This window comes from Thermobia domestica, chromosome 7 (genome assembly GCF_964235325.1).
Source record: "Thermobia domestica chromosome 7, izTheDome1.hap1.1, whole genome shotgun sequence".
NCBI lineage: Eukaryota > Metazoa > Arthropoda > Insecta > Zygentoma > Lepismatidae > Thermobia > Thermobia domestica.
The window spans coordinates 35,564,835-35,591,545 of record NC_137460.1 but is presented as its reverse complement, the minus strand read 5'-3'; the positions used below and the strand labels follow the sequence as shown (position 1 = coordinate 35,591,545).

The 26,711-nt window shown below is 35.1% G+C and overlaps 1 protein-coding gene across 1 annotated transcript in view; it reads left to right on the top strand.

The window, feature by feature from the left end:
* Positions 1-26,711, top strand: part of LOC145688848 (uncharacterized) — a 48,429-nt gene that overhangs the window by 20,729 nt on the left and 989 nt on the right. Inside the window, exon 6 of the mRNA XM_081763015.1 lies at positions 2,993-3,087. Within this exon, the coding sequence (XP_081619141.1) occupies positions 2,993-3,087 (95 nt within the window). The remainder of the gene's footprint in view (positions 1-2,992; positions 3,088-26,711) is intronic.

The window sequence follows — 26,711 nt, the reverse complement described above, 5'->3', positions numbered from 1 at the left end:
TATAGACTGTTCTATGATCAGAATTTATTTGTAACAACTCGTAATTCATTTTCAACTACATTGAATACTAATGTTTTAAAGACGAATCCAGGAGAAAATTACAGAACAACAAGCAGCAAAAAAATTCTTTTATGGATGGGAAGACACTTATCTACAAAATGAAAACAAACAGTTAGTTTAGTTTCTTTAAATGAAAGATTTGATAATTGAATTTTCTCAATTTAATTTGTACGAATGTTTTTAATATTCATAAGGGAATCAGTAGATTAGATTATTATGTTTATATTTTAATGTAGTACATATTTTTTTCCTGAAACAATGTTAAGCTGCCAGTAAAACCCTTCTAAAACTGATTAAAAATCAACTTTAGTTTTTGTGTGATTAATTTTAACTTGTTTATGTAAGAATTAACTTATTATATTCGTTCTCTTGTTTCTCCATGTAAATAAATGTTATTTATTATTTTAATATTTTGTACAAATGTGTTTAAATAATAATAAAAATAAAAATAGAATCGAATTGCTCTGTGTATTTTTATTATTTTTAAAGAAACAATCAAAATTTTTGGAACTTTTGTAAGAAGATTCACATTTAGGAAACTCTTCTCGACCCATGTAGATTGGTGGGGCTTCGTAAAATGAGTTTCCTCGAAGAATTCTTATTTTCGCTTGATTATTTTTATTTTACAATTTATTTCTTCACTATTTACATAATTTCACCTTCTTAAGAGCATACATTTGACAGAAGAAAACTTAAAACTTACTTTATTTATTGTGTAATACAAACACTTAAAACTTTGTTTTACATATTTATTTTAAAATAATTACAGATGAAACTGTGAATCATATTACACCAGAAACAATAAACTATAACAAGAATTTCTGGAACGAAGTGGTCTAGTTATAATAGTGACTATATATATGATTGGCTAGGACTGACGTGATCTATTTGCGCTATGAAATAGTGTAAAGAAGAAAGAAAAACTATGGATTGTGTTATAATACCGGACACAGTGTTGTACATTTGATCTATTTTTCAATAACATAAAGTTGGATTCTAATACAATATTTTTAAAATACTTTAAAAGTTTTTGTAATATGATCAACCAAATATTATGAACGAACCAGAAGTTCAATATAATATTTTGTCAATGTTATTTCCAGTTTGTTTAAGAAACATGATTGAATATATTACAAAACCTATTGATTAATTTAAACGCATTTTATTGGACTCAAACTTTATATTATTGATTAACATATAATAACATATCATATCCATAACACACTAGTTGTGTCTCTGAACCCACAGCCTGCTGTACACTACACATTAAAAATCGTGCTTAATTAAATGAACTAGTAGTTTACGTTTAATAAACTTATTTATTTATTAAGTTTGCCCACCTCAAATCCCCAAAATCCACACATTTAGGCAAGTACTTAAGGACATTGTTATATAGGCAAGCGATAGCGCGAGTAGTGATATTTATTAACATGACTAGCAGCGTTCACCCCGCTTCGCTGCGGTCACCCCGGAACGCAATAAACTTTGTTACTTAGATAATTTTTACTTTTTCGCTTTCAAGTGATATGATAAAAACCATAGTAGATTCCAGTAAATGTTAACATTATATCGCCTGTCATTTATGTTAACCCGCCGAGTCACATGGTCATGCGGGTTGCATATAAATACGTTTATTTTTACCTATGATGAACTAATAACAAAGGATTTGTACGTATGGACACTTGAATGGTCAATTATCTCAAGACACTGGTAATTAAAAATTAAAGTGATATGATAAAAACCATCTAGGGTCCAAATCCTAATAACCCCCCAAAAATGAAAGAAATTGGTTCAGCCGTATTAGCGTGATGAGTTCACAAAGGATTTGTGCGTTCTCTTTTATATATATAAATTGTGTATTATAAAGCTAGCGTGACACATGGACTAAGACTTTTTCCGTTTATTATTATGATTATCCACATAAGATTATGTTCTTACTCTTTTGTTTACACTATTATATAACACGTACATAATTCGTTATTCCTAGCCAATCAGTTATATAGTTACCGTTATGCAGGTTTATTCATCTGGTGTGACTGAGAAAAATGCTGTTAATATCTCAATCAGGATTGCCAGTCGCGGGAAAGGAGAAGGAATGTACACCAACTTTTTAAAAAATTGACTTTATTCGTTTTAGGGTTGTCCATTTCCACATTCATAAGAATTTAGAAATTGAAAGCTGAACACAGGGTGCGACTGCAACTATAATCGGCAAATATTCATCACTTGAAATTCTAAAATTTATATCCACAATAAATGCCTGAAGATCTCAATATTTTATAATAGTAAATGCCAGTATATAGGAGGAACACATTATTGAAAATCGAAAGAACAAAGATGGCCTATTTAGTTTCAAAGAATATTTTTTTTTTTCAAATTAAGTAGCCTTTCAAAGCTTGTACTTTTCTTACAGCCACCGGTGCTAGATATCAGATTTGAAACAGTCACTAACTGGGCAGGCTGGGTGCAATCTCCATAGACCTACACTCCGTTAAATAATTACTTCGAGTCATAATTATTAAAAAAATAGTATGTAAGTTTAATTATACACAAATCTCTGACAAGATACTTTCAATCCTTAGTCACAACAACCAAAATTATTAAGACTTTAATTTAAAACATCTTAATCTGCTCACGACACGAAGCTGTGATTTCATCTAAAACATTATTAAAATTGTGGTTCAATCTAATGTTATTACAGTCAAGTTTGCTATAATCTATTTTACGTAAATTAAAAATTTATCGCCATACTTTATGTCATAAAAGCAACAATAACAACTTAGAATTTACAGCAAATATCTGGCAGCAAGTGTAATTTTTAAACCGTATTTATTAATATGCATGTTGTAATAATCACAATTCACAATGCAATTAGATTCTCTGTATTCGGATAAATAGCTAATAATAATGTTATTTGTGCATTTTACTACAGATGATCACAGCTCCGTCGTCGTTTGCCGAACACTTTAAACCAAATCTTTTAAAGGATACCCAGCATCAGCTATTGAATCCAGCAGCGAATATCAGGTATGTTTGATTCATTAAAAATTCAGAATTCACCAAATTCACTTACAAGGTGAAAGCAGACTTTGGTAAATGAATTTCGGGGCCATTTTTTGCAAGGTAATAGTGCACATTTACAATGTTCATATTACAAACTGGGAGAGCACAATCGCCTAATATAGCATAGAGAAAGCGTCTTAAAGTTTTAGACTCGCCACATATGTCGCACGTTGAGCAAATTTTCAAAGTGACGACGTGGAAGAATCAGTAGCATCTCTGACTTACGTGCCAAGGGTCCCGAGTTTGATTCCAGCTGGAGTCAAAGTTTATGTTTTTTGCTTCAACCAATAAAGTAGCCACTTGTACCTACTTGTAAAATGTCAATCCACCATATGTTTATAATGAATTAAAACAATAAAAATATTCAAATCAGTTGTAAAATCTTTCAATGTTCCATGTTAACTAGCAACGAATTGTAATCTATTTCGTAAATCTATTGATATGCCTGTATATGTACTATGTAAGAGAAGTGTTATAAGAGCTTTGAATAACACGCGATGAACAGTTCAAACTTCTTGGAATCTTTTACTGATTAAAAAATTATATAACTCTCTACAAACCAATAACTTCAAAACAATTTTACTCTACACAAAAGCGCATGTTAACATAGAACCTAATGAATCTGTGGACCGATTAAGTAAAGCTGCAGCTACTACAGGTATCAGTACTAATATACAAATTCCTTACTATAATTTTAAACTTATCAAAAATAAAATAGAAAAATGAATCAGCCAATGGAAAAAGAAAAACAGAGAAAGTCCTTCCAAGTACTACTGGATAATATCGGATGACCAGGAAGATAACGTTTGGGATGTATTAAGAACATGGTCGAGATCGAAAATTTTATTATTTTATCATATAATAATAAACACAGCATTAACACTAAAAAACTGTTCTGCATTATTATCAAAGATACAAATCTCTGCTGGTACGGAAAAGAAATTGGAAATCTGAACCACCTAATATTTTATTGTGAATTATTACAACATAAAAGAAAAGAGTTTATAACACATCTTTTAAATTGTTTTCATATTCTAATCACAGTGGACATGATAATAACTTCGAGAAATTGGACCCTTATCAAGAGGCTTTTACAGTACATACAGGATAATAACCTAAATCTTAAAAATAGTCTGATGAATAACTCGTTGCATAGAGATATGTTTAATCAATATAACAAATTTCTGGAATGACTGGGAATTGATTATTGCTACTATAATATCCTCGTATTAAGATGTTCATAAGAATACAAATAACAATTTCGTTCAAAACAAAGAGAATAGATATAACATTCACAAATCCCAGTGATCCCACTTACATCTCAGTGTTATAACTTTTAATTATTAATAACTCAACTTTACTTTTGGACAGTAATAGGAAACAGGCTATTTAAATCTAAGTTTGGGCCTATGAACACGGCATTCACAGATGCCGAAATGGAATGGAAATCTATTGATATCAAGAGTTATATTATGGTTACCACAGTCGTTGTGTAGAAAATGTTCTCGACACTTCGTGTCTACATCGGTTGACAGTGTGAGAATTAAAAGAGAGTGAGAAGGAAATCCCCTTTGGATGTTACTGGATGTTACTATAACCAAAGGAGATTTTTCCCCTTATTCCCCTTGTAATAAGCGGCGAAAATCTGTCTCCAACATGGGGGGGGGGAGTGAAGGACGGGTAAGACCGTTCCTATATTTTCTTAAAGCGATGTTCAAAATATTTATGAAGTTGAAAAACAATACTGTGGAGGATCAGGGGAGCAGAGTTGTCTTCAACATGGGGCAGATTTTAGGCTTACTCTAGGGGACATCAATTTCATCTCACTTTTCTTTGTGGCAATCGGACACAAATCATCACACTTCTCCCCCCCAAAAAACACATTTCAAATCGGATTATTTTGGGGGGACAGTCCTCAGTTCCAAGATTGGAGGAGACATGTCTCCCTCATTCCCCCGTGCCATTTGCACCAGTGCTTGTAATACACACACTGTCAACAGAAGTAGATACGAAGCGTCAAGAAAATTTTTTACACAACGACTGTGGTAACAACAATATAACACCTAATATAACACCTAATATCAATATATTTACGAAATAGATTACGTTTCGTTGCTAGTTAACATGGAACATTGAAATATTTTACAACCAATTTGAATATTTCCATTGTTTTAATTCATTATAAACATATGGCGAATTATCATTTTACTTACATCTACAAGTGGCTACTTTATTGGTTGAAGCAAAAAATTAAAATAAGTTGACTCCAGCGGGAACCCAATACGGGACCCTTGGCACGTGGTTCACAGATGCTACTGATTCTGCCATGCCGTCACTTGATAAATTTGCTCAAGGTACGACATATGCGCAAGTCTAAAACTTTAAGACGCTTTTTCTATGCTATATTAGGCCCTTGCGCTCTTCCAGTTTGTAATATGAACACTTTAAATGCTCACTAACACCTTGAAAAAATAGCCCCGAAGTTTATTTACAAAAGTATGCTTTCTCCGTGTTAGTAGTAGAGGGGAAGATCGGAAAATAATGCACACTGTTTTACCTATTAAAAGTTTTATAGATGCCCAAACCAAAATATATACACAACGATACTACACTTCTTACCTATTTATTTTCGAACAAAGGATTTGTAATTTCTTCCATAGCACTTTAGGGATGCGCACGAGACAAGATTTGATGTTGTCTCGTCTCGAAAGTGTGCTGTAAAAAGTGATGTCTCGACTCTAAAAATCCATTTCTCTATTGAAACAGCTATCTCGACTCAAATTTTTTCAGGAAAATTGTCTCCTGTCGTCTCGTGCGCATCAACATTTCCAATAGTCTGTAATCACAGTAGAGTTATTCAATTCAGCATTATCTACAGCAATAGCCTTTCCAAATTAGGGATGCGCACGAGACAAGATTTGAGACTCTCTTGTCTCAAAAATGTGCTGTAAAAATGATGTCTCGAGTCTCGACTCGAAAAATGTATATTTCTCTATTGGAAGAGCTATGTCTCGACTCGAATTTTGTCAGGAAAATTACGTTTCGACTTGTCTCGTGCGCGTCTCTAGCACATTCTGTAGACCTCCTCGATAGAAGTCCGTTTCTTGAGCGTAAAACTGAACTTTCCCAGTTCAGTCGGATGTTTCAAGCACAATAATGTTTAAAGCAATAGCGTACGCATAATTTTACCAACATAGGGTGTTAAGCTTCCAAGTTCATGTCACTTCAGGTGTTTGTATACGTATGTTAATATAATAAATGCTTAATGGATGATATCTTGCTCAATGGAGGGTTAAAACTCGGACCACAGTGTGTACTCTACTGGCTTCAGGGCTGAAAGAGACGAAAGTCTGAATAGAATCAGGTGTGGACTCTGTTGAGGCTGTTGGAGGTAGCTGCTAGACAAGTACTTTTGTGAATAACCTGTTAAACAAAATGGGTCGAGTGTTATCATGAAACAAGCTGACGTTTGAAGCATGTCTGTTATGGCTTATATTAACGAAAGACACGTGCATATTTGTTAATATCTTAGCGTAGTTGATTACAGTCATAGTAGGAGACTCCAGGTAGCAGAAACTTCACTATAAGTACGCCTTGCGTGTTCCAGAAGCCCATCACGATAATTTCTTGAGCACAATGTGAGACATGAATTTCTTGGGAGGATAGAAGTCAGAACTATACCAGGCTACACTGGCTTGTTTCGAGAGCGTAGAGTAACATCGTGGGTTTATCGCCCGTTACTATACCCTTCAGTTCATTATGTTCTTCATGTATGTAACACTGCAAATGATGTTTGATAATTCTTTGTCATGTTCTTAAGTACATTTTGCTGAAGTCCGAGGTATCATACACAGTATCGTATATTGTACCGTGCGAATATTGAAGTTTTTTATATTATTATTATTACTATTATGTTCGCACATGGTTACGTCGGTTATTTCGATTCCTTCCTCACTGATTCGCACAGCAGCAGTTATAGATCGATCCGGAATGAGCCAAATCAGCAAGGTTTACAAGGATAATTTTCAAGAACTTCGAAATTGCTTTGCTGATGTAGTCTATGCTGGTGTGGTCCAACACCACACACTTTTACCGCCATTTCTATTGATTTTTTAGTCAAGACATTTCAGTTTAGCCCACAAAAACCTCAATATAACTCGTTGCATCTCTTTCGTAAATCGTATGTAATTTTTTGTAAGAGTTACTTCACTTCTCCAACCCATCAAATCAACAGACAATCCAACTACACCGATCTCTAGGATGAACTTTAAACTACCTAGGTAGTCGCCTGAGAACTTGGTACCTGCTACTTACACCCCAAAAACAAGTAAAGAAATAAAACAAACAAGAAATAGTGTGTGTAACTCTTTGTTTTCTTGTCATACACTCATCAAAGTATAGGTAGCCTACATACCTAGGTATATGTTTTTGATTATTATCGAGATACTTTTTGGTGATTCATCCGTGTCTAGCTCCATATTTATTAAATTCGATTTTTTTGTGAATGTGGACCAGTATACACAGAGCACACAGATCGTAGCATAGCACTAGATATAAGAAACGTCGCTAAGAACGAATGCAATGTAAGTCAGAAAAACAAACAAACGACAATAAAAAAAAGTATCAAAACAAATACATTCGCGTATGCGGCCAAAAATAAGCATTGAACTTTCGCAGTATCTAAGATGCAAGAAGGTGAAAACAAAGATGATAATTTAGGCTGCCTTCACACTAGGATCTTGTGAGCCGCTCATGTGAACCTGTAGTGTAAAGGCATTGAATATTTCTGAGCTGCTCAAAAGATCGTGATACACAATGGGAGCCATGCTAGAGCCCGAAGAAGCTGCAGCTTTAATCTTGGAGATACATTGCAAGAAAAAAGGAAAAGCAGGTAGAACAATGTGGATTCATCTTATAAATCGATCAAGACTAGAAGAATGTTCATTTTACATTGTTTCCTAAACTGAGAGAGATGAAAGATCATTTTTCAGTTACTTCAGGATGTCTACATCTTCGTTTGGCGAACTGTATAATAGTATAAAGTGTACATTTCAACAGAGTAACAGCAAAATGAGAAAATTGTCAATATCAAATATATGTACACTTTTCTCCGTTCCAATTGAATTCACGCTCACATGTGAAGGGCTCTCATAAGACTGTAAGTTATTTTCTTCCACGCCAGTAGCCCGCTCGAGCCAGCCACTGGCGGGGTGACCTTCATATCAGCTCAAAGCTGCGACTCATTTGCACCGAAGCGCATGTATGAAGCCATACATTTAAGATAATGTATAGCTATAGCAACTGCAGCTCACGCAAGCTCACAGGATCCCAGTGTGAAGGCTACCTTAGTTTTCAACCTCGTGTCACACATCAAACAAACTCTTGTTCCTCCTCTCCTCGCGTTCTTCTTGCGAGGTTACGCTCTTTTTCTCTCAAACAAGTTTCAACTCTTTTTAACTATCAGACCCTCATGGGATCTTGGTATCTCCTTATGAGATTGAACGTTTCTGGTTGAACTAGACTCGAGATATTTGTATTCGTATGTCTTTTGTGGCTATTCTGCCCAAAGGAAGTTTCTATTTTATTTACCTTGCAAAAGATAGAAGGCTTGACTCCTTTTCTCCGTAATTGAAACGCGTACAAAAATTAAGAAACTGGAATCTAAGCGGCGCAACGAAGGAATAGATTGAGAATTAGAATTATGGGTATTATAAATACAATAACATGGTTTGCAGATGATATGGTGCTTGTTGTAGAATCGGAAGAAAAAGTCAATAAGATGTTAGAAAACCTGAGGAAGGATTGTGAAGAATATGGGATAAAAATAAATGTTAGAAAAACGAAAGCCATGGTGATTGGAATGAAGCGGTCAATGTCAAATATAGAAACAGGAGAGAAGAAAATGGAACAGGTGACTAATTTTCGATACCTGGGTAGTATTATTAGCGCTGTTGTGAAATGTGAACGTGAAGTAATAGCAAGGGTAGGAATGGCAAAAGAAACCTTTAGGAGAAAGAAAAGACTATATTGCGGGACATGAAATAAGGAGTTGAGAAAATGGCATAAAATGCTTCGTGTGGAGTATTGTACTGTATAGGTCAGAAACATAGACATTATGCAAAAAATGATGAAAAACTTCTGGAAGCTTTGCAAATGTGGATGTGGAGAAGAATAGAAAGAATTAGAATGAGTGTTAGAAATGGTTAAAGAGAAAAGAACAATTTTAGATATCATTAAAAAGAGGAAGAGAAACTGGTTGGGACATTGGATGAGAAGGGACTGTATAATGAGGGACGTGCTAGAGGGTATGGTGGCAGGAAAGAGAGGGAGGGGGCGAAGTAGACTACAATTAATGGACAGTATCAAAACAGAAAAATCGTACGTGAATACCGTGGAACATGGAAGCTTCTCAGTTGCAGCAATATTGGTAGAATACCTATGATGATGATGATATACAATAACTAGTACTGGGTACACTAAGAGTATATTCATTTTGTCACGTAAAAAGAATCGTTACAAGTCAAAGAAATATTGGTATCCGTTGATTTTGCTGATATACCAGTGTCGTTCCGAGTGATACGTTTGCTAGAAAACAAAGAACATAGATTGAAAATGTCTAGAGTATATATTGAGCAGGGCCGTGCCGTGGGGGGGCGAGCGGGGCGACGGCCCCGGGCGCCGAAGTAAGGGGGCGAAAAAATTCGGGAGAAAAAAGGAAAAAAGATAGGTAAAATTACTTGGAATATATGTATGGGGGCGCCGTCGTATACCCTCGCCTCGAACGCTGATTTTCCACGGCACGACCCTGATATTGAGTATATGAGAACATATCTGGATCATAAGATTTTCTATTAATAGTATATTATTTACAAAATTACTTCAACTTAAGCGTAATAGTCACTAGTATTAATTTGCTGTTAACATACTCATTTGAAAGGTTCTTCTTCTTTTTTAAGTCATTATTCGTGTATGATTATTACAAAGAAGCATCTCGGGAGATATATTTTTTCCCTTCCACGACATGTTAATATGGAGCATTGAATAAGGTTATCTACTGGGGTCAGAGATATTCCTATTGAAAATCACACTTTTTGAGACAAGACTACCCTTTCACGATACCAGATAGTGTTAATTCTTGTCTCGTACGCAATCTTACTATAGAGGAATAAATATTTGTTTAAAAAAAAAAAGAAAAGAAAAAAGGAGAAGAAAAACAAAATCTCCATCTGTAATGTACCATTACAGTTGAAAGTAATGGCAATTTTTTTTTACGCACCCTGTACCTAGTAATTTTTTTTTCTTTCATTCAATTTCGGTTTAGCTACACAATTTATTTACTCCCTTTACTTCGAATTAAATACAATGAATCGAAAGATTTCATTAATAACCATATTCCCACTGTATAATATATTTATTTACATTTTGATTAAGTGTAAATCCCATTTTCGGATATATAAGTTGAATAGTTACAAGGTTTACCATTCTGACGTCATACCGAAACATAGTTCTGTCATTGGATATAAATTTTCTTAATTTCAGACCAATGTAGAATTTAGTCAGGTACCTAATCTTTCCCTCACCCCCTCTCAGTAGTCCATAGTCACTTTCAGATCCGGTTATATCTGGATTTACCAAATTTCCATTCGCTTTGTAATTTCCGCGGCTAAAGTTTTCGTTCTGATTGGAGGAATTCTCCTACCTCTGGCTTTTTCGGCGCAATGTTATGAGAATAATCAAGAACGACTCTACGAGCACAGCCGTGGAAATCAACTACGCTATACTGGCTGGTAAAGACGTGGATTTCGAGTGTAAAACAGGTAAAATTTAGACTAAATGTCATCGTAAACGTCGTGTGATCAATCAGGAGCCAGGAAACCCATATTTTTGTTGAAAGAACTGCAAAACCAGGGGAAAATATCTGATTCAGGATTTCGGTTTGCAGGAAGCCATGTTTGCTGCCCAGATAGGATAGACAATATAGGAAAGTGATTTTTTTTTTATCTTTTCAAATTCAATTAGGGATTAGGGAAATTACGACCTGATTAGTGCATGTTGGTCGTGTATTAAGTAAATGTGATTTATTATTATTTATTTCGTAATTGCATGTATGTAGTAGGTTTGATAGTATTGTAAATAATCATAATGGCAGCTTAAGTTAGCCTAAAAGGGCTCCTATCCCCTTTTCTAAATTGAACCGGTTCTAGCGGGGGAATGGGTTAGTTATTGTTCGTTTTAGGGCCTTTTCCCCTTTCAGGGGAAGGGTCCCTCCATAAACCTCGTTAAGGTGCCCCCCGGGCATCAACTTTTGGTAGTCATTATGTAAACAATTGGTCAGGTCAATTGGACCTAGTGTTTACCTTTCTCATTTTGCCCCTCTAAATTAAATAGAGCCGACGGTATATATCAGAAGGGAGTATTTATTTGGTCAACATGCATGTAACTAAATGGTGCATGTTTGGTTTAGTTAGTTGTTTTATGTATAGTATTAGCAGTGGTGTATGTAGTTAGTAGTCTTGTGTGAGTGTGTGAAATTTCGGTTAGGACAGTGTATAAATATGTGTTAATTTAGTACCATTTTCCTAACAGAAATAAACCAGAGTAAATATTAAATTTCTGATTAATGAGTACAAGTATAGATTTCAGTACACGGTAAATTATGCCTCCACTACAGCGCCACAGCGTCCGGTTTCGGTACTCAATTGTTTGTTGACAATACGACATCGCATAACTTAGTGATCTAGGTTGTTGGATTTTAGTCATTTATTCAAAAATTACTTTCATTGGACATGGTTTTCGGTTCAGATGAGTATACCTTCGTATAAAATAACATGAGATCTTGCTGTGCGAAAAATTTCAGCTTGCTAGGGTCAGTAGAAATTGAAATATCTGCTGAAATAAAGAATACCTATTTTCTTAGTAGAAGTAAAGCCCATATGCTGTTACTGTTTGTTTCAAAATGTAGTATTAAATTCTCTTTTCCCGTGGCTGTAGAAAATTCCATTGTTGCTTTAGTTTTATCAGCAAATAGATTAATCGTTGACAACTTAACTTTCAGTAAATACATGTATGATTTTTGTTTTAAACCTGCGAAGTAAATACAATTTGGGTGTTTCGAGACAAAGAGTACGTGGTTCGATGAATGTGATCGTGTGGTGGTTTGAGCGTGATAGATTGTGATAATTATATATATTTATTACTGTGTAATGTAAATATGTGTATGGCCTGCGTGTAAAATGTATGAAATAGGGTGTCTATAAAATATTACTTCGCGCGAAAATTAGTAGATAATGAATGAATATAATGGTATATTAATAATATGATATAAAATATGAATGAGATGATGACCCCTATATTTAAATGGATAGGCCTAGTGTATGTTATATAGTGAAAATATGAATATGTTTACGAAGAAAAGAAAAGATCTCTCGCGTTTTGACTTCTACACCAGTACATTCATCCAACCGAGTTTGCTACTTGAATGGTAAATTGTAGTTGGGAAATTGTCTTACTTTGCATTTATGTACCTCATGATAATAGCCCCGGAATCTTAAAACTTTCAATAGATAGGGTAGCATCATGTGGGAATTACTTCTAAAGGTTGACAGAAATGATAATTAAGAAAACCAACTGCTATATTCTGTGATCATCGAAAAGTACAGGTTTCGGTCATTTATACCTTTAACATTCATTGCCTCTCAGAGATTTTTTTTTTTGTCGCTTACCTTATTTAGTTATTGTGCAGTGTTCATATAACTCAGTTCGGACTATCCGATTAAATCAACTGCTACTAAATTAATATTCATGTCATTAGCGTACCCGGATGTCGACCCCTAGTCCCTTTAAGTATTTTCATTTCTTTTCTTAGTTTAATTAGACGAGGGAAATTAACGACATCCCAGACGGTGGCATGTCTGCGCTGGGTAGCCATCGGTGATGTTTCGGTAATTGAAATCACCGATCCAAAATTCAGTTTATTTATTTAATTTTTTTTTAATTTTGGCGAATTACTAATTAGGGATACCTTAGCTATTACTCTAATTTCATCCCTATTCTGGAATCTTCTAGTTTCCAAGAGGTCGGATGATTTTTTTTTTCTTGAAATTCTAAATTAGCGCCTTCTCTAACCTTCCGGACGATTTCCGGGAACCTGCTGGTTTGGGCCGGATACGGGGATCGGATTTCAATCTTACAACCAAATTCTTGTGGGATTGGGATCTGATGGACACAGAACTTGCATCCTTGGCAGCAGGGCGTTCCTTGAGTCTACGTATTTGAGTAGACCACCCTTTTGGCATGTTAAGAATATTTTGGCTATGGATTTTGTTGAGAGCGAAATTCGATTTCTGTCTTTGTAGCGTTAGTTATTTCCCACTTAAGTCTTTGGCGCCACTATTTCTTCGTCTTCCTTCTTCTCTATCTCTCTCTGTCTTCATTACTTCGAGATTTTTTTTTTTAAATTTCAACCTCCCCCCCCCTGGTTTCTGAAACTCATGAAAATGTACAATATTCCATATCACTTATTTCGATCGTATGTACTAACTGAGACATCGAGGGATGCCAATTCATGGAGGTATTGCAGCACATCTCGGGACCATTTTCGCGATATTCAATCCACCACTGGAGAAATTGACGGGAAGGTACACTATGCTTTCGGATTCCTAGAAACATTCGTTATTCATGGATCATACAAATTATATCCATTGACAACTGATTTCTGGTTTTTATTTCTATTGATTGGTCATATAGTGTATATGTATTAGTAGTCTGGGCCCACTAGTTTCCAATAACATTGATTTTTTTTTATACCTCTATATATGTGCTTACATAGTTTTAAAAGTTACGTGCCTGCTCATTTTGTTGCATTTCCACCTCTTATGTCAACTATTTTTTATATATCTACGCGGATCTTTAGTAAATTGAAAATGATTATTGATTATCGGGTTTATACATATAAATTACAATGTTGCAACCTTATGAGGAAAAAAAAAGTGAATTTTTGATAGTCAGGGTTTTGTTTTTGTCTTTGAGCCAATAAATATAAATATTTATAAAATATGAATACTTGTCGAATATGAACGGTTATGTAGAATTTAAACGTCGACGAAATATTAAGATAGATATTAAAGTGAAATTTATTGTATTGATTAATATGAATACATATATATATATATATATGCGAGTATGTATGTAATGGGCTCGATATTTACCCTGGTCTTGTTAGGTTGCCATAGATTTTTGACACCCGACCTTTACCAACTATTTGTGACATATAGTGTTACCGCGTATATTGTAATAAATTACATTTTGTTGAGTGGTTACTGATGTCTGTAACTATTAAAGTTGAATATAATGTTAAATACCGCATGTAAGTAAAACGAGTAGCAGGTCGTAAGATAAGTAAAATAACCCTAATCCTCATTCAAATTTATTCGCAAGATCAAAGTGAAATTAATAACCTACGAAACAGTGTGCCCCACCAACGAATCTTCTATCAGTAGACTCTGAAACAAATCCTTCCCTACGATCAGAAATTTAACTATTCAGTGACTAGAATCTTTTGACTACAAGATCTATACTATAAAGAAAATTACTGGTCTTAAATTTAATGAAGAGAAGTTTAGTTGATAACTTAATGTGAATACCGGAATATGGAAATATGTTCTCAATGTCTGTGACTGGATTCAAAATTTTTTAACCTTGATAAACTTTGAAATTTTATATTGAGTGCGTCGAGTGACGAAATGAGAAATATAAATATATATATATGATATGAAGCGACTATTTGTCTATAGCTAAAACAAAAACAATTAAACACTCTCATGGACACAAACCACAGTGCAAAAGAGAGTTGGAAAAAGGAGCTATTATCGATGTGAGAACAAAGACTCATAAAATCGTCGAAATGTCTCCTCTTGGGACAGAGACCTAATAAAATGTTACTAAAGTGTTTTTTTTTAAAGGATGATTAACCAATTATATTTTTTTTTCTTTCTTTCTTTTCCGCAACGATATATATATATTCATTACATTGAATCCTAAATGTATTGATCTTTGAATTTTTTTTTATTTTTGTCTTTCATTTTTTTCTTTTGTCAAATTCTCTTTTATGTAATTCAACTTTTAATATATATATAGGAAGAGAAATGTGTTATTTGGTCTTGATAAAACTAGCGAATTTCTATGCATGTTAATGAAACATTCTTTCCATGTATTAAGTTTTTCCCTGTTATGTCCAACTAATTTTTCTTTTATTGAAATGTAATAAATGTATATAGTAATGTAGTTAGGTTAGTTTAATTTAACTAAATACAACCCAAAGTATACATTGTCCTATATGAATGCGTGTGTGAGTGAAATGTAGGTTTAGTATTAAGTGCATCCATTATTTTGACATATATGTGTGATTTATTATAATTAATGGTAGTTATCAATTAAACTCATTGAATGTTAATACTAACTTAAGTTGGCTCTATGAAGGAAGTAAAAAGGACTGAAGTAGCCTGAACGAATGATCAGCATGGGAGAACTGTGAGAGTCAAAATCTTCTACGAATATGTAATACTCTGATTTTTTTTTCTTTGTGGTCGATTCTAACATGCCATCAACTTCGTCTTTTATTTTTCAAATATTGGATATTAGTCTAGAACTTCTGGAAATATTGAATAAACTGTAAACTTAAACTTTCTCGTCTATCTCAGATCTAGATCGGGATAATTTGGTAGTTGGGGTTAAATGGATCTAGATCGGGGATGTATGGGTTAACATGCGTCTACCCTTAATCACCTGAATACCAAATATTAACCCAATAGCTATTGGAATTCGATAATTATTCACTTTCTTTACCATATGTTTTCAAAATATTCAGTAACAGTTTCCTCTTTATTACCTTCTTACTTTACCTCTTTCCTCTTCTATTTTCCTTTTCCTTTCTTCATCTTCTTCTTCTATTTTTTTTTAATAAAACTGAAAAGGGGGTCGTGACTGGGAATCCTAGATGTAATAAACACGGTCATGTACTTAGTTATTTTATTTCATTCTCTTTAGAAGTCCGATAAAAAGTTTTCTCGCTTCAATCGAATCTAGTATGTTCAAAATTAAGAAACGGTGGTTTCTATGTTGGACGACAGCCCCCCCCCTTTTACAGTTTTAAAGTGGCGACACGTGACAAGACTGTTGCTATGGTAACCATGTTTACTGTGGTAACGGATCTGAAAATGCTTATTGAATAATACCAGTTATCATGCCAATCAGTTTGAGTTGGTGAACCGCGATAAGAATGGTTGTTATGGCAACGTTTGTTTCCATGGCAACGGATCTCAGTTTAAATGGCAACCGATAGATTTGAAATTTTTTTTAAGAATGTCAAAGAGTGAGGTTGAAGGCATGTTGAATTGATTACAACATTGAAATTAATAAGAGAAATTTTATAGTCAAATGAAATAAGTAGAGTCGTTGGCTACTTTGTCATTTTTGTTTCCTTTTCTAAGGGGGAGAAAGAGAAGGAGTGTCCAAATTTTTCTAAAATTAGAATTAAACGCTAGAAGGGTTTCAAGGAAGGAAAGAGAATGGGAGTCCTTTAAGTCATGAATAATACTTGTCTGGATAGCAAATAAGTATTTTATAGTATATGTGTATTTTTGCTATATATATCTTGTCTTTTGTAAAGTGTAAAGTGTCTCAAAGCTATGGCAACAAAAAAGGTTGTGGTGTCACAGGGCGAGTGTGAAATCACGTGCACTCAATGCACATTAAATGAAAAAGAGAAAAGATCTCGCGCCCCGCGAAGATTAATTAGATGCACCGGTTGTGGACAAAAATGGATCCACTTTGCTTGTTCCAATTTAGATGATACTGCGGAAAATGCAGAAAAGGTGCAAACCGGCGAAATAGAAAAATATTGTGAGGACTGTGAAAAGGACCGAGGCCAAATATCTCCAGCGGAGATATCTGACCTCGACGATGAAGAAAAAAATGAAAATCACAGTGATTCTCGGGATCAGACGGCAAACCCGAAGGAAGGAATGTCATCTGGAGGGTCTGACACGTCTGCATTAATTCGCCAGATGATGGAAATGATGCATGAAAAATTTTCTAACATGGAACAAAATAATACAGAAATGAGGCGTGAGATAAATCAGAAAATAGATCAGAATAGTGAAAACTTAAGGCGTGAGATAAATGAGAAGTTTGATACCTCGAAACGAGAGACCGACGCTCGATTCGAGGTATTAAACAATAAATTTGACCAGATCTGTTTAGACTTTGCTTCTTCGATTAGTAAATTGAAAGAACAAACGTCTACTGAACTGGAGCAGGTTAGATACCGGGCCCAACAGTCTACCGAGCAGCTCAGAGACGAAACAAATGAGAAATTAAACGAAATAGATGTAAGGTTTGAGGGTACAAACAAAAGATTTGGTGACATCGAACGAAAGGTTGAACAGCAGCAGGCTGAAATAAGTAAATTGAATGTTGTAATATCCGACCTATCAATAGAAACTAAACTAGAGTCGGTTGATCAAAGAATTAGTCGAATTCAAACTGAGGTAGACAGTATTAAGGGGAAGATTACTAAACTGGAAATCGTCAAGTCTGACATCTCCTATCCTTTTCCTGATAGCGATTCTTCAGGGAAAAATTTCCCAGAAACGAGTAACGTCCTCCCGGGAAAGAGTCAAGTGTTGCCTGATGCACGGGACACAACCATGTATTGTCCCCCGCATCAGCCAACCTCGAAATCATGGTTGAGTAATTTCGATGTACCGATGCAGTCGAGTGTTGTGACTACAACAGTCACTAGCGTAAATGCTCACTCTACCTTTGGAATGGTACAATCTTACAGCGTGCTGCCAGGAGGGGAAAGGAGATGTGCCGGACCGTCGGTTACTGCCGTGGTGGGTCCTAAGTTCGAACCTTACATGGTCAATACTAACTATAAAACCTCTCTTGGTCATATGGGAGCGTTCAGTTCAGTGACCACTCCGTCGGTGGCAAATCCGGTGACAACCCCAACCGCTCAGGATAACGCGTTGATTCCACTAGATTCTTTTCCTGCCCCGTATAGTATGAGCTCTAAAGTTTCCCTCCGGGATATTGAACGTTTTCCCACTTTCGATGGGAACATTACTAACGGGTTACCTCGAGTTTTCCTGCGGAGACTGCAGCAATATTTAGACATGTATAAACTTACTGATGGGGAACGCCTGCAGATAGTTGAAAAATGTTTGATCGCCGCTTCGGGCGCATGGTTTGCTTCGGTTAAATACCAAATCCGGACGTTTAGTGATTTTTTGATTCTTTTCAAAGAAGAATATTGTAATGAGCACATCGAACGGCTCCAAAAGAGAAACTTACAATCACTCCGGTATGATCGCTCCAAGTATGGGTCCCTCTTGGACTATGCTTGGAAAATTATCGAACTATATTATCAGATAGCTGAACATCCCTCTCAGGCCGAACTGGTAGATATTATTGTTAACGCTCTTCCACCTGATGAGTCCCGGGCCATAGCGTCCCACTTGTGCCAAACGGTGCGAGAAGTCACCTCACGGTTAGCTGCCTTGTGCGGTAAGGAAGTTGGTGGTCCACCAAAACGATACTTCGCCCGACAGGCAAAGATTCTAAAACCGACGAAGACGAAGGTAACGGCAAGTTGCCAGACAGATTTCCTGAGTTATACCCAAGCTGGATCTCGTTATCCTAGTGGGTATGGCTCAGAAAACAACAATAATGGCCGGCGACTATTTAGGAATCGGCCCATGTTCAACAATCGCCGGAGTTATCGTCCCTATGACCGTACCAACATGGAATCAAACCCGGATAGGGGCGATAACGCCAGGAGGAATTTTAACAGGACGTACGGAAGAAGGGAGAACGGTAATAGTCAGAATAATAGTAACAATAATGTAAATCGACCCCAGAATTCAATCCATTCGCAAGTGCGTGGTAACGGTGAGCCTAGAACAATACTAAATGGCAGTGATAGACGGGAAACTGCGGCCTAATGTCATCTAATATGCTAGTCGACGGCTGAAGCCTTACGAATTGTCTCTGTTGATGTCACAGTTAGGACTTCTATCCGTTCTATTGCTATATGAACACTACTGAAAAAAAAAAGTATCGGAACTCACAATTTTCGAAATTTAAAGATTTTCAATTGTACAGAAGATAAACGTAATGAATTACTCGCGCAATACCCCAAGTAGATATAATATACTGTCCTAGTGTGACTGGTAATGTTTGAATGAGATGAATGAGTGTGTTAATTTAACAAGCATCAGTAGTTAGTATTCCCAATTAGCAAAATTTTGTTATTCTAACAAAATTTTTGTTAATGGGCCGGGGAAAACTGTAATGTACCATTACAGTTGAAAGTAATGGCAATTTTTTTTTTACGCACCCTGTACCTAGTAATTTTTTTTCTTTCATTCAATTTCGGTTTAGCTACACAATTTATTTACTCCCTTTACTTCGAATTAAATACAATGAATCGAAAGATTTCATTAATAACCATATTCCCACTGTATAATATATTTATTTACATTTTGATTAAGTGTAAATCCCATTTTCGGATATATAAGTTGAATAGTTACAAGGTTTACCATTCTGACGTCATACCGAAACATAGTTCTGTCATTGGATATAAATTTTCTTAATTTCAGACCAATGTAGAATTTAGTCAGGTACCTAATCTTTCCCTCACCCCCTCTCAGTAGTCCATAGTCACTTTCAGATCCGGTTATATCTGGATTTACCAAATTTCCATTCGCTTTGTAATTTCCGCGGCTAAAGTTTTCGTTCTGATTGGAGGAATTCTCCTACCTCTGGCTTTTTCGGCGCAATGTTATGAGAATAATCAAGAACGACTCTACGAGCACAGCCGTGGAAATCAACTACGCTATACTGGCTGGTAAAGACGTGGATTTCGAGTGTAAAACAGGTAAAATTTAGACTAAATGTCATCGTAAACGTCGTGTGATCAATCAGGAGCCAGGAAACCCATATTTTTGTTGAAAGAACTGCAAAACCAGGGGAAAATATCTGATTCAGGATTTCGGTTTGCAGGAAGCCATGTTTGCTGCCCAGATAGGATAGACAATATAGGAAAGTGATTTTTTTTTATCTTTTCAAATTCAATTAGGGATTAGGGAAATTACGACCTGATTAGTGCATGTTGGTCGTGTATTAAGTAAATGTGATTTATTATTATTTATTTCGTAATTGCATGTATGTAGTAGGTTTGATAGTATTGTAAATAATCATAATGGCAGCTTAAGTTAGCCTAAAAGGGCTCCTATCCCCTTTTCTAAATTGAACCGGTTCTAGCGGGGGAATGGGTTAGTTATTGTTCGTTTTAGGGCCTTTTCCCCTTTCAGGGGAAGGGTCCCTCCATAAACCTCGTTAAGGTGCCCCCCGGGCATCAACTTTTGGTAGTCATTATGTAAACAATTGGTCAGGTCAATTGGACCTAGTGTTTACCTTTCTCATTTTGCCCCTCTAAATTAAATAGAGCCGACGGTATATATCAGAAGGGAGTATTTATTTGGTCAACATGCATGTAACTAAATGGTGCATGTTTGGTTTAGTTAGTTGTTTTATGTATAGTATTAGCAGTGGTGTATGTAGTTAGTAGTCTTGTGTGAGTGTGTGAAATTTCGGTTAGGACAGTGTATAAATATGTGTTAATTTAGTACCATTTTCCTAACAGAAATAAACCAGAGTAAATATTAAATTTCTGATTAATGAGTACAAGTATAGATTTCAGTACACGGTAAATTATGCCTCCACTACAGCGCCACAGCGTCCGGTTTCGGTACTCAATTGTTTGTTGACAATACGACATCGCATAACTTAGTGATCTAGGTTGTTGGATTTTAGTCATTTATTCAAAAATTACTTTCATTGGACATGGTTTTCGGTTCAGATGAGTATACCTTCGTATAAAATAACATGAGATCTTGCTGTGCGAAAAATTTCAGCTTGCTAGGGTCAGTAGAAATTGAAATATCTGCTGAAATAAAGAATACCTATTTTCTTAGTAGAAGTAAAGCCCATATGCTGTTACTGTTTGTTTCAAAATGTAGTATTAAATTCTCTTTTCCCGTGGCTGTAGAAAATTCCATTGTTGCTTTAGTTTTATCAGCAAATAGATTAATCGTTGACAACTTAACTTTCAGTAAATACATGTATGATTTTTGTTTTAAACCTGCGAAGTAAATACAATTTGGGTGTTTCGAGACAAAGAGTACGTGGTTCGATGAATGTGATCGTGTGGTGGTTTGAGCGTGATAGATTGTGATAATTATATATATTTATTACTGTGTAATGTAAATATGTGTATGGCCTGCGTGTAAAATGTATGAAATAGGGTGTCTATAAAATATTACTTCGCGCGAAAATTAGTAGATAATGAATGAATATAATGGTATATTAATAATATGATATAAAATATGAATGAGATGATGACCCCTATATTTAAATGGATAGGCCTAGTGTATGTTATATAGTGAAAATATGAATATGTTTACGAAGAAAAGAAAAGATCTCTCGCGTTTTGACTTCTACACCAGTACATTCATCCAACCGAGTTTGCTACTTGAATGGTAAATTGTAGTTGGGAAATTGTCTTACTTTGCATTTATGTACCTCATGATAATAGCCCCGGAATCTTAAAACTTTCAATAGATAGGGTAGCATCATGTGGGAATTACTTCTAAAGGTTGACAGAAATGATAATTAAGAAAACCAACTGCTATATTCTGTGATCATCGAAAAGTACAGGTTTCGGTCATTTATACCTTTAACATTCATTGCCTCTCAGAGATTTTTTTTTTGTCGCTTACCTTATTTAGTTATTGTGCAGTGTTCATATAACTCAGTTCGGACTATCCGATTAAATCAACTGCTACTAAATTAATATTCATGTCATTAGCGTACCCGGATGTCGACCCCTAGTCCCTTTAAGTATTTTCATTTCTTTTCTTAGTTTAATTAGACGAGGGAAATTAACGACATCCCAGACGGTGGCATGTCTGCGCTGGGTAGCCATCGGTGATGTTTCGGTAATTGAAATCACCGATCCAAAATTCAGTTTATTTATTTAATTTTTTTTTAATTTTGGCGAATTACTAATTAGGGATACCTTAGCTATTACTCTAATTTCATCCCTATTCTGGAATCTTCTAGTTTCCAAGAGGTCGGATGATTTTTTTTTTCTTGAAATTCTAAATTAGCGCCTTCTCTAACCTTCCGGACGATTTCCGGGAACCTGCTGGTTTGGGCCGGATACGGGGATCGGATTTCAATCTTACAACCAAATTCTTGTGGGATTGGGATCTGATGGACACAGAACTTGCATCCTTGGCAGCAGGGCGTTCCTTGAGTCTACGTATTTGAGTAGACCACCCTTTTGGCATGTTAAGAATATTTTGGCTATGGATTTTGTTGAGAGCGAAATTCGATTTCTGTCTTTGTAGCGTTAGTTATTTCCCACTTAAGTCTTTGGCGCCACTATTTCTTCGTCTTCCTTCTTCTCTATCTCTCTCTGTCTTCATTACTTCGAGATTTTTTTTTTTAAATTTCAACCTCCCCCCCCCTGGTTTCTGAAACTCATGAAAATGTACAATATTCCATATCACTTATTTCGATCGTATGTACTAACTGAGACATCGAGGGATGCAATTCATGGAGGTATTGCAGCACATCTCGGGACCATTTTCGCGATATTCAATCCACCACTGGAGAAATTGACGGGAAGGTACACTATGCTTTCGGATTCCTAGAAACATTCGTTATTCATGGATCATACAAATTATATCCATTGACAACTGATTTCTGGTTTTTATTTCTATTGATTGGTCATATAGTGTATATGTATTAGTAGTCTGGGCCCACTAGTTTCCAATAACATTGATTTTTTTTTTATACCTCTATATATGTGCTTACATAGTTTTAAAAGTTACGTGCCTGCTCATTTTGTTGCATTTCCACCTCTTATGTCAACTATTTTTTATATATCTACGCGGATCTTTAGTAAATTGAAAATGATTATTGATTATCGGGTTTATACATATAAATTACAATGTTGCAACCTTATGAGGAAAAAAAAAGTGAATTTTTGATAGTCAGGGTTTTTGTTTTTGTCTTTGAGCCAATAAATATAAATATTTATAAAATATGAATACTTGTCGAATATGAACGGTTATGTAGAATTTAAACGTCGACGAAATATTAAGATAGATATTAAAGTGAAATTTATTGTATTGATTAATATGAATACATATATATATATATATGCGAGTATGTATGTAATGGGCTCGATATTTACCCTGGTCTTGTTAGGTTGCCATAGATTTTTGACACCCGACCTTTACCAACTATTTGTGACATATAGTGTTACCGCGTATATTGTAATAAATTACATTTTGTTGAGTGGTTACTGATGTCTGTAACTATTAAAGTTGAATATAATGTTAAATACCGCATGTAAGTAAAACGAGTAGCAGGTCGTAAGATAAGTAAAATAACCCTAATCCTCATTCAAATTTATTCGCAAGATCAAAGTGAAATTAATAACCTACGAAACAGTGTGCCCCACCAACGAATCTTCTATCAGTAGACTCTGAAACAAATCCTTCCCCTACGATCAGAAATTTAACTATTCAGTGACTAGAATCTTTTGACTACAAGATCTATACTATAAAGAAAATTACTGGTCTTAAATTTAATGAAGAGAAGTTTAGTTGATAACTTAATGTGAATACCGGAATATGGAAATATGTTCTCAATGTCTGTGACTGGATTCAAAATTTTTTAACCTTGATAAACTTTGAAATTTTATATTGAGTGCGTCGAGTGACGAAATGAGAAATATAAATATATATATATGATATGAAGCGACTATTTGTCTATAGCTAAAACAAAAACAATTAAACACTCTCATGGACACAAACCACAGTGCAAAAGAGAGTTGGAAAAAGGAGCTATTATCGATGTGAGAACAAAGACTCATAAAATCGTCGAAATGTCTCCTCTTGGGACAGAGACCTAATAAAATGTTACTAAAGTGTTTTTTTTTTTTTAAGGATGATTAACCAATTATATTTTTTTTTCTTTCTTTCTTTTCCGCAACGATATATATATATTCATTACATTGAATCCTAAATGTATTGATCTTTGAATTTTTTTTTATTTTTGTCTTTCATTTTTTTCTTTTGTCAAATTCTCTTTTATGTAATTCAACTTTTAATATATATATAGGAAGAGAAATGTGTTATTTGGTCTTGATAAAACTAGCGAATTTCTATGCATGTTAATGAAACATTCTTTCCATGTATTAAGTTTTTCCCTGTTATGTCCAACTAATTTTTCTTTTATTGAAATGTAATAAATGTATATAGTAATGTAGTTAGGTTAGTTTAATTTAACTAAATACAACCCAAAGTATACATTGTCCTATATGAATGCGTGTGTGAGTGAAATGTAGGTTTAGTATTAAGTGCATCCATTATTTTGACATATATGTGTGATTTATTATAATTAATGGTAGTTATCAATTAAACTCATTGAATGTTAATACTAACTTAAGTTGGCTCTATGAAGGAAGTAAAAAGGACTGAAGTAGCCTGAACGAATGATCAGCATGGGAGAACTGTGAGAGTCAAAATCTTCTACGAATATGTAATACTCTGATTTTTTTTTCTTTGTGGTCGATTCTAACATGCCATCAACTTCGTCTTTTATTTTTCAAATATTGGATATTAGTCTAGAACTTCTGGAAATATTGAATAAACTGTAAACTTAAACTTTCTCGTCTATCTCAGATCTAGATCGGGATAATTTGGTAGTTGGGGTTAAATGGATCTAGATCGGGGATGTATGGGTTAACATGCGTCTACCCTTAATCACCTGAATACCAAATATTAACCCAATAGCTATTGGAATTCGATAATTATTCACTTTCTTTACCATATGTTTTCAAAATATTCAGTAACAGTTTCCTCTTTATTACCTTCTTACTTTACCTCTTTCCTCTTCTATTTTCCTTTTCCTTTCTTCATCTTCTTCTTCTATTTTTTTTTTTAATAAAACTGAAAAGGGGGTCGTGACTGGGAATCCTAGATGTAATAAACACGGTCATGTACTTAGTTATTTTATTTCATTCTCTTTAGAAGTCCGATAAAAAGTTTTCTCGCTTCAATCGAATCTAGTATGTTCAAAATTAAGAAACGGTGGTTTCTATGTTGGACGACAGCCCCCCCCCTTTTTACAGTTTTACATCTTCAACAAAATTGGCGTAGTTGGTACGTATTAACATTATATAATGTTTTGGTGCTTCTCAAACTTTTCCGCCATGTGAATCATTAAATTTCTTTATCTGTTTCTCTTGTTTATACCGAACGTGTAGACCATTGGTGAAAATTGTCTTATATAAGTCATTTAAAATTTTATTATCGCAACTTCAATATCAGGCGCGGTGTTGGCAACACTGATGAAGTTGAGCACGTGCAGAAGCATGCCCTAGTATTCTGTGCTTGTGTACGTGCGAGTAGCAGTATTCAACTGAAATTGCTGCCATAATACAAAATCCCGTCAAATTTGAAATGAGATCTGTCATACGATTTCTGAACAACAAAGGACACAGGACAGAATGTAGTTCATATCCATCGGGGGTTGTATGACATTTAAGAACTGACATAATGAGCGAAAGTAAAGTGAGACAATGGTGCAGTTTCAAGAAGGGCGTTCAAATGTTCATAACGATGAGCATAGCGAAAGATGTAGTGTTCACTGATCAGACGAACGACCTGGTGGAACGTGTTAACAAGAAAGTGCGATCCAATCGCCGGGCTTACAATAACTGAACTCGCCAAAGAGTTTCCAGAAGTACCTGCGAAAACAGTTCATCGAATTGTGAGCTGATTAGCTGGGTTATCACAACTGTATGGAAGATGGGTGCCAAATATGCTGTCAGACGCTCACAATGAGCAAACAATGACAGCTGCATATGATCTTATGGCCCGCTGTGAGACATGGGGACGAGGACGATCAGATACAGCAGATGTGTGTTATCAAACACTGAATAACCTGAGATGTGCCTTCCAAAATCGGTTGAGAGGAATGCTACGCGTTGAAATTCTTCTGATCCATCATAACACCGCGTACTCTGCTGCTCGTACTGTTGAGACAATTCAAAAATTTCGATGGGAACTTCATTCATCTCCCTTACAGCCCCGACCTTGCCCTCAGTGATTCCCTTTTCTTTCTTCACCTAAAAAAGTGGCTAGTGTAGAAGCATTTCAACAACAGTTAAGTGCTCAAGATATCAGTTCTGGACTGGATGCACAGGCAAGCGGCAGACTTTTACACAAAGCATATATGAAAGCTTGTATCACGCTACCAGAAATGTCTCGAGGTTCGTGATGACCATGTCCAAAAAAAAAAAAAAAAAAAAAGCCAAGAAGAAATATGTACTTGTATGTCAATCAAAATAAACTTCTATCATTTTCTTATTTTGTAAAAAAAAAAAAAAAAAAAAAAACCTTTTTTTGATATGAGCCAAGGTATTATTGATATATTTTAGAACAAAA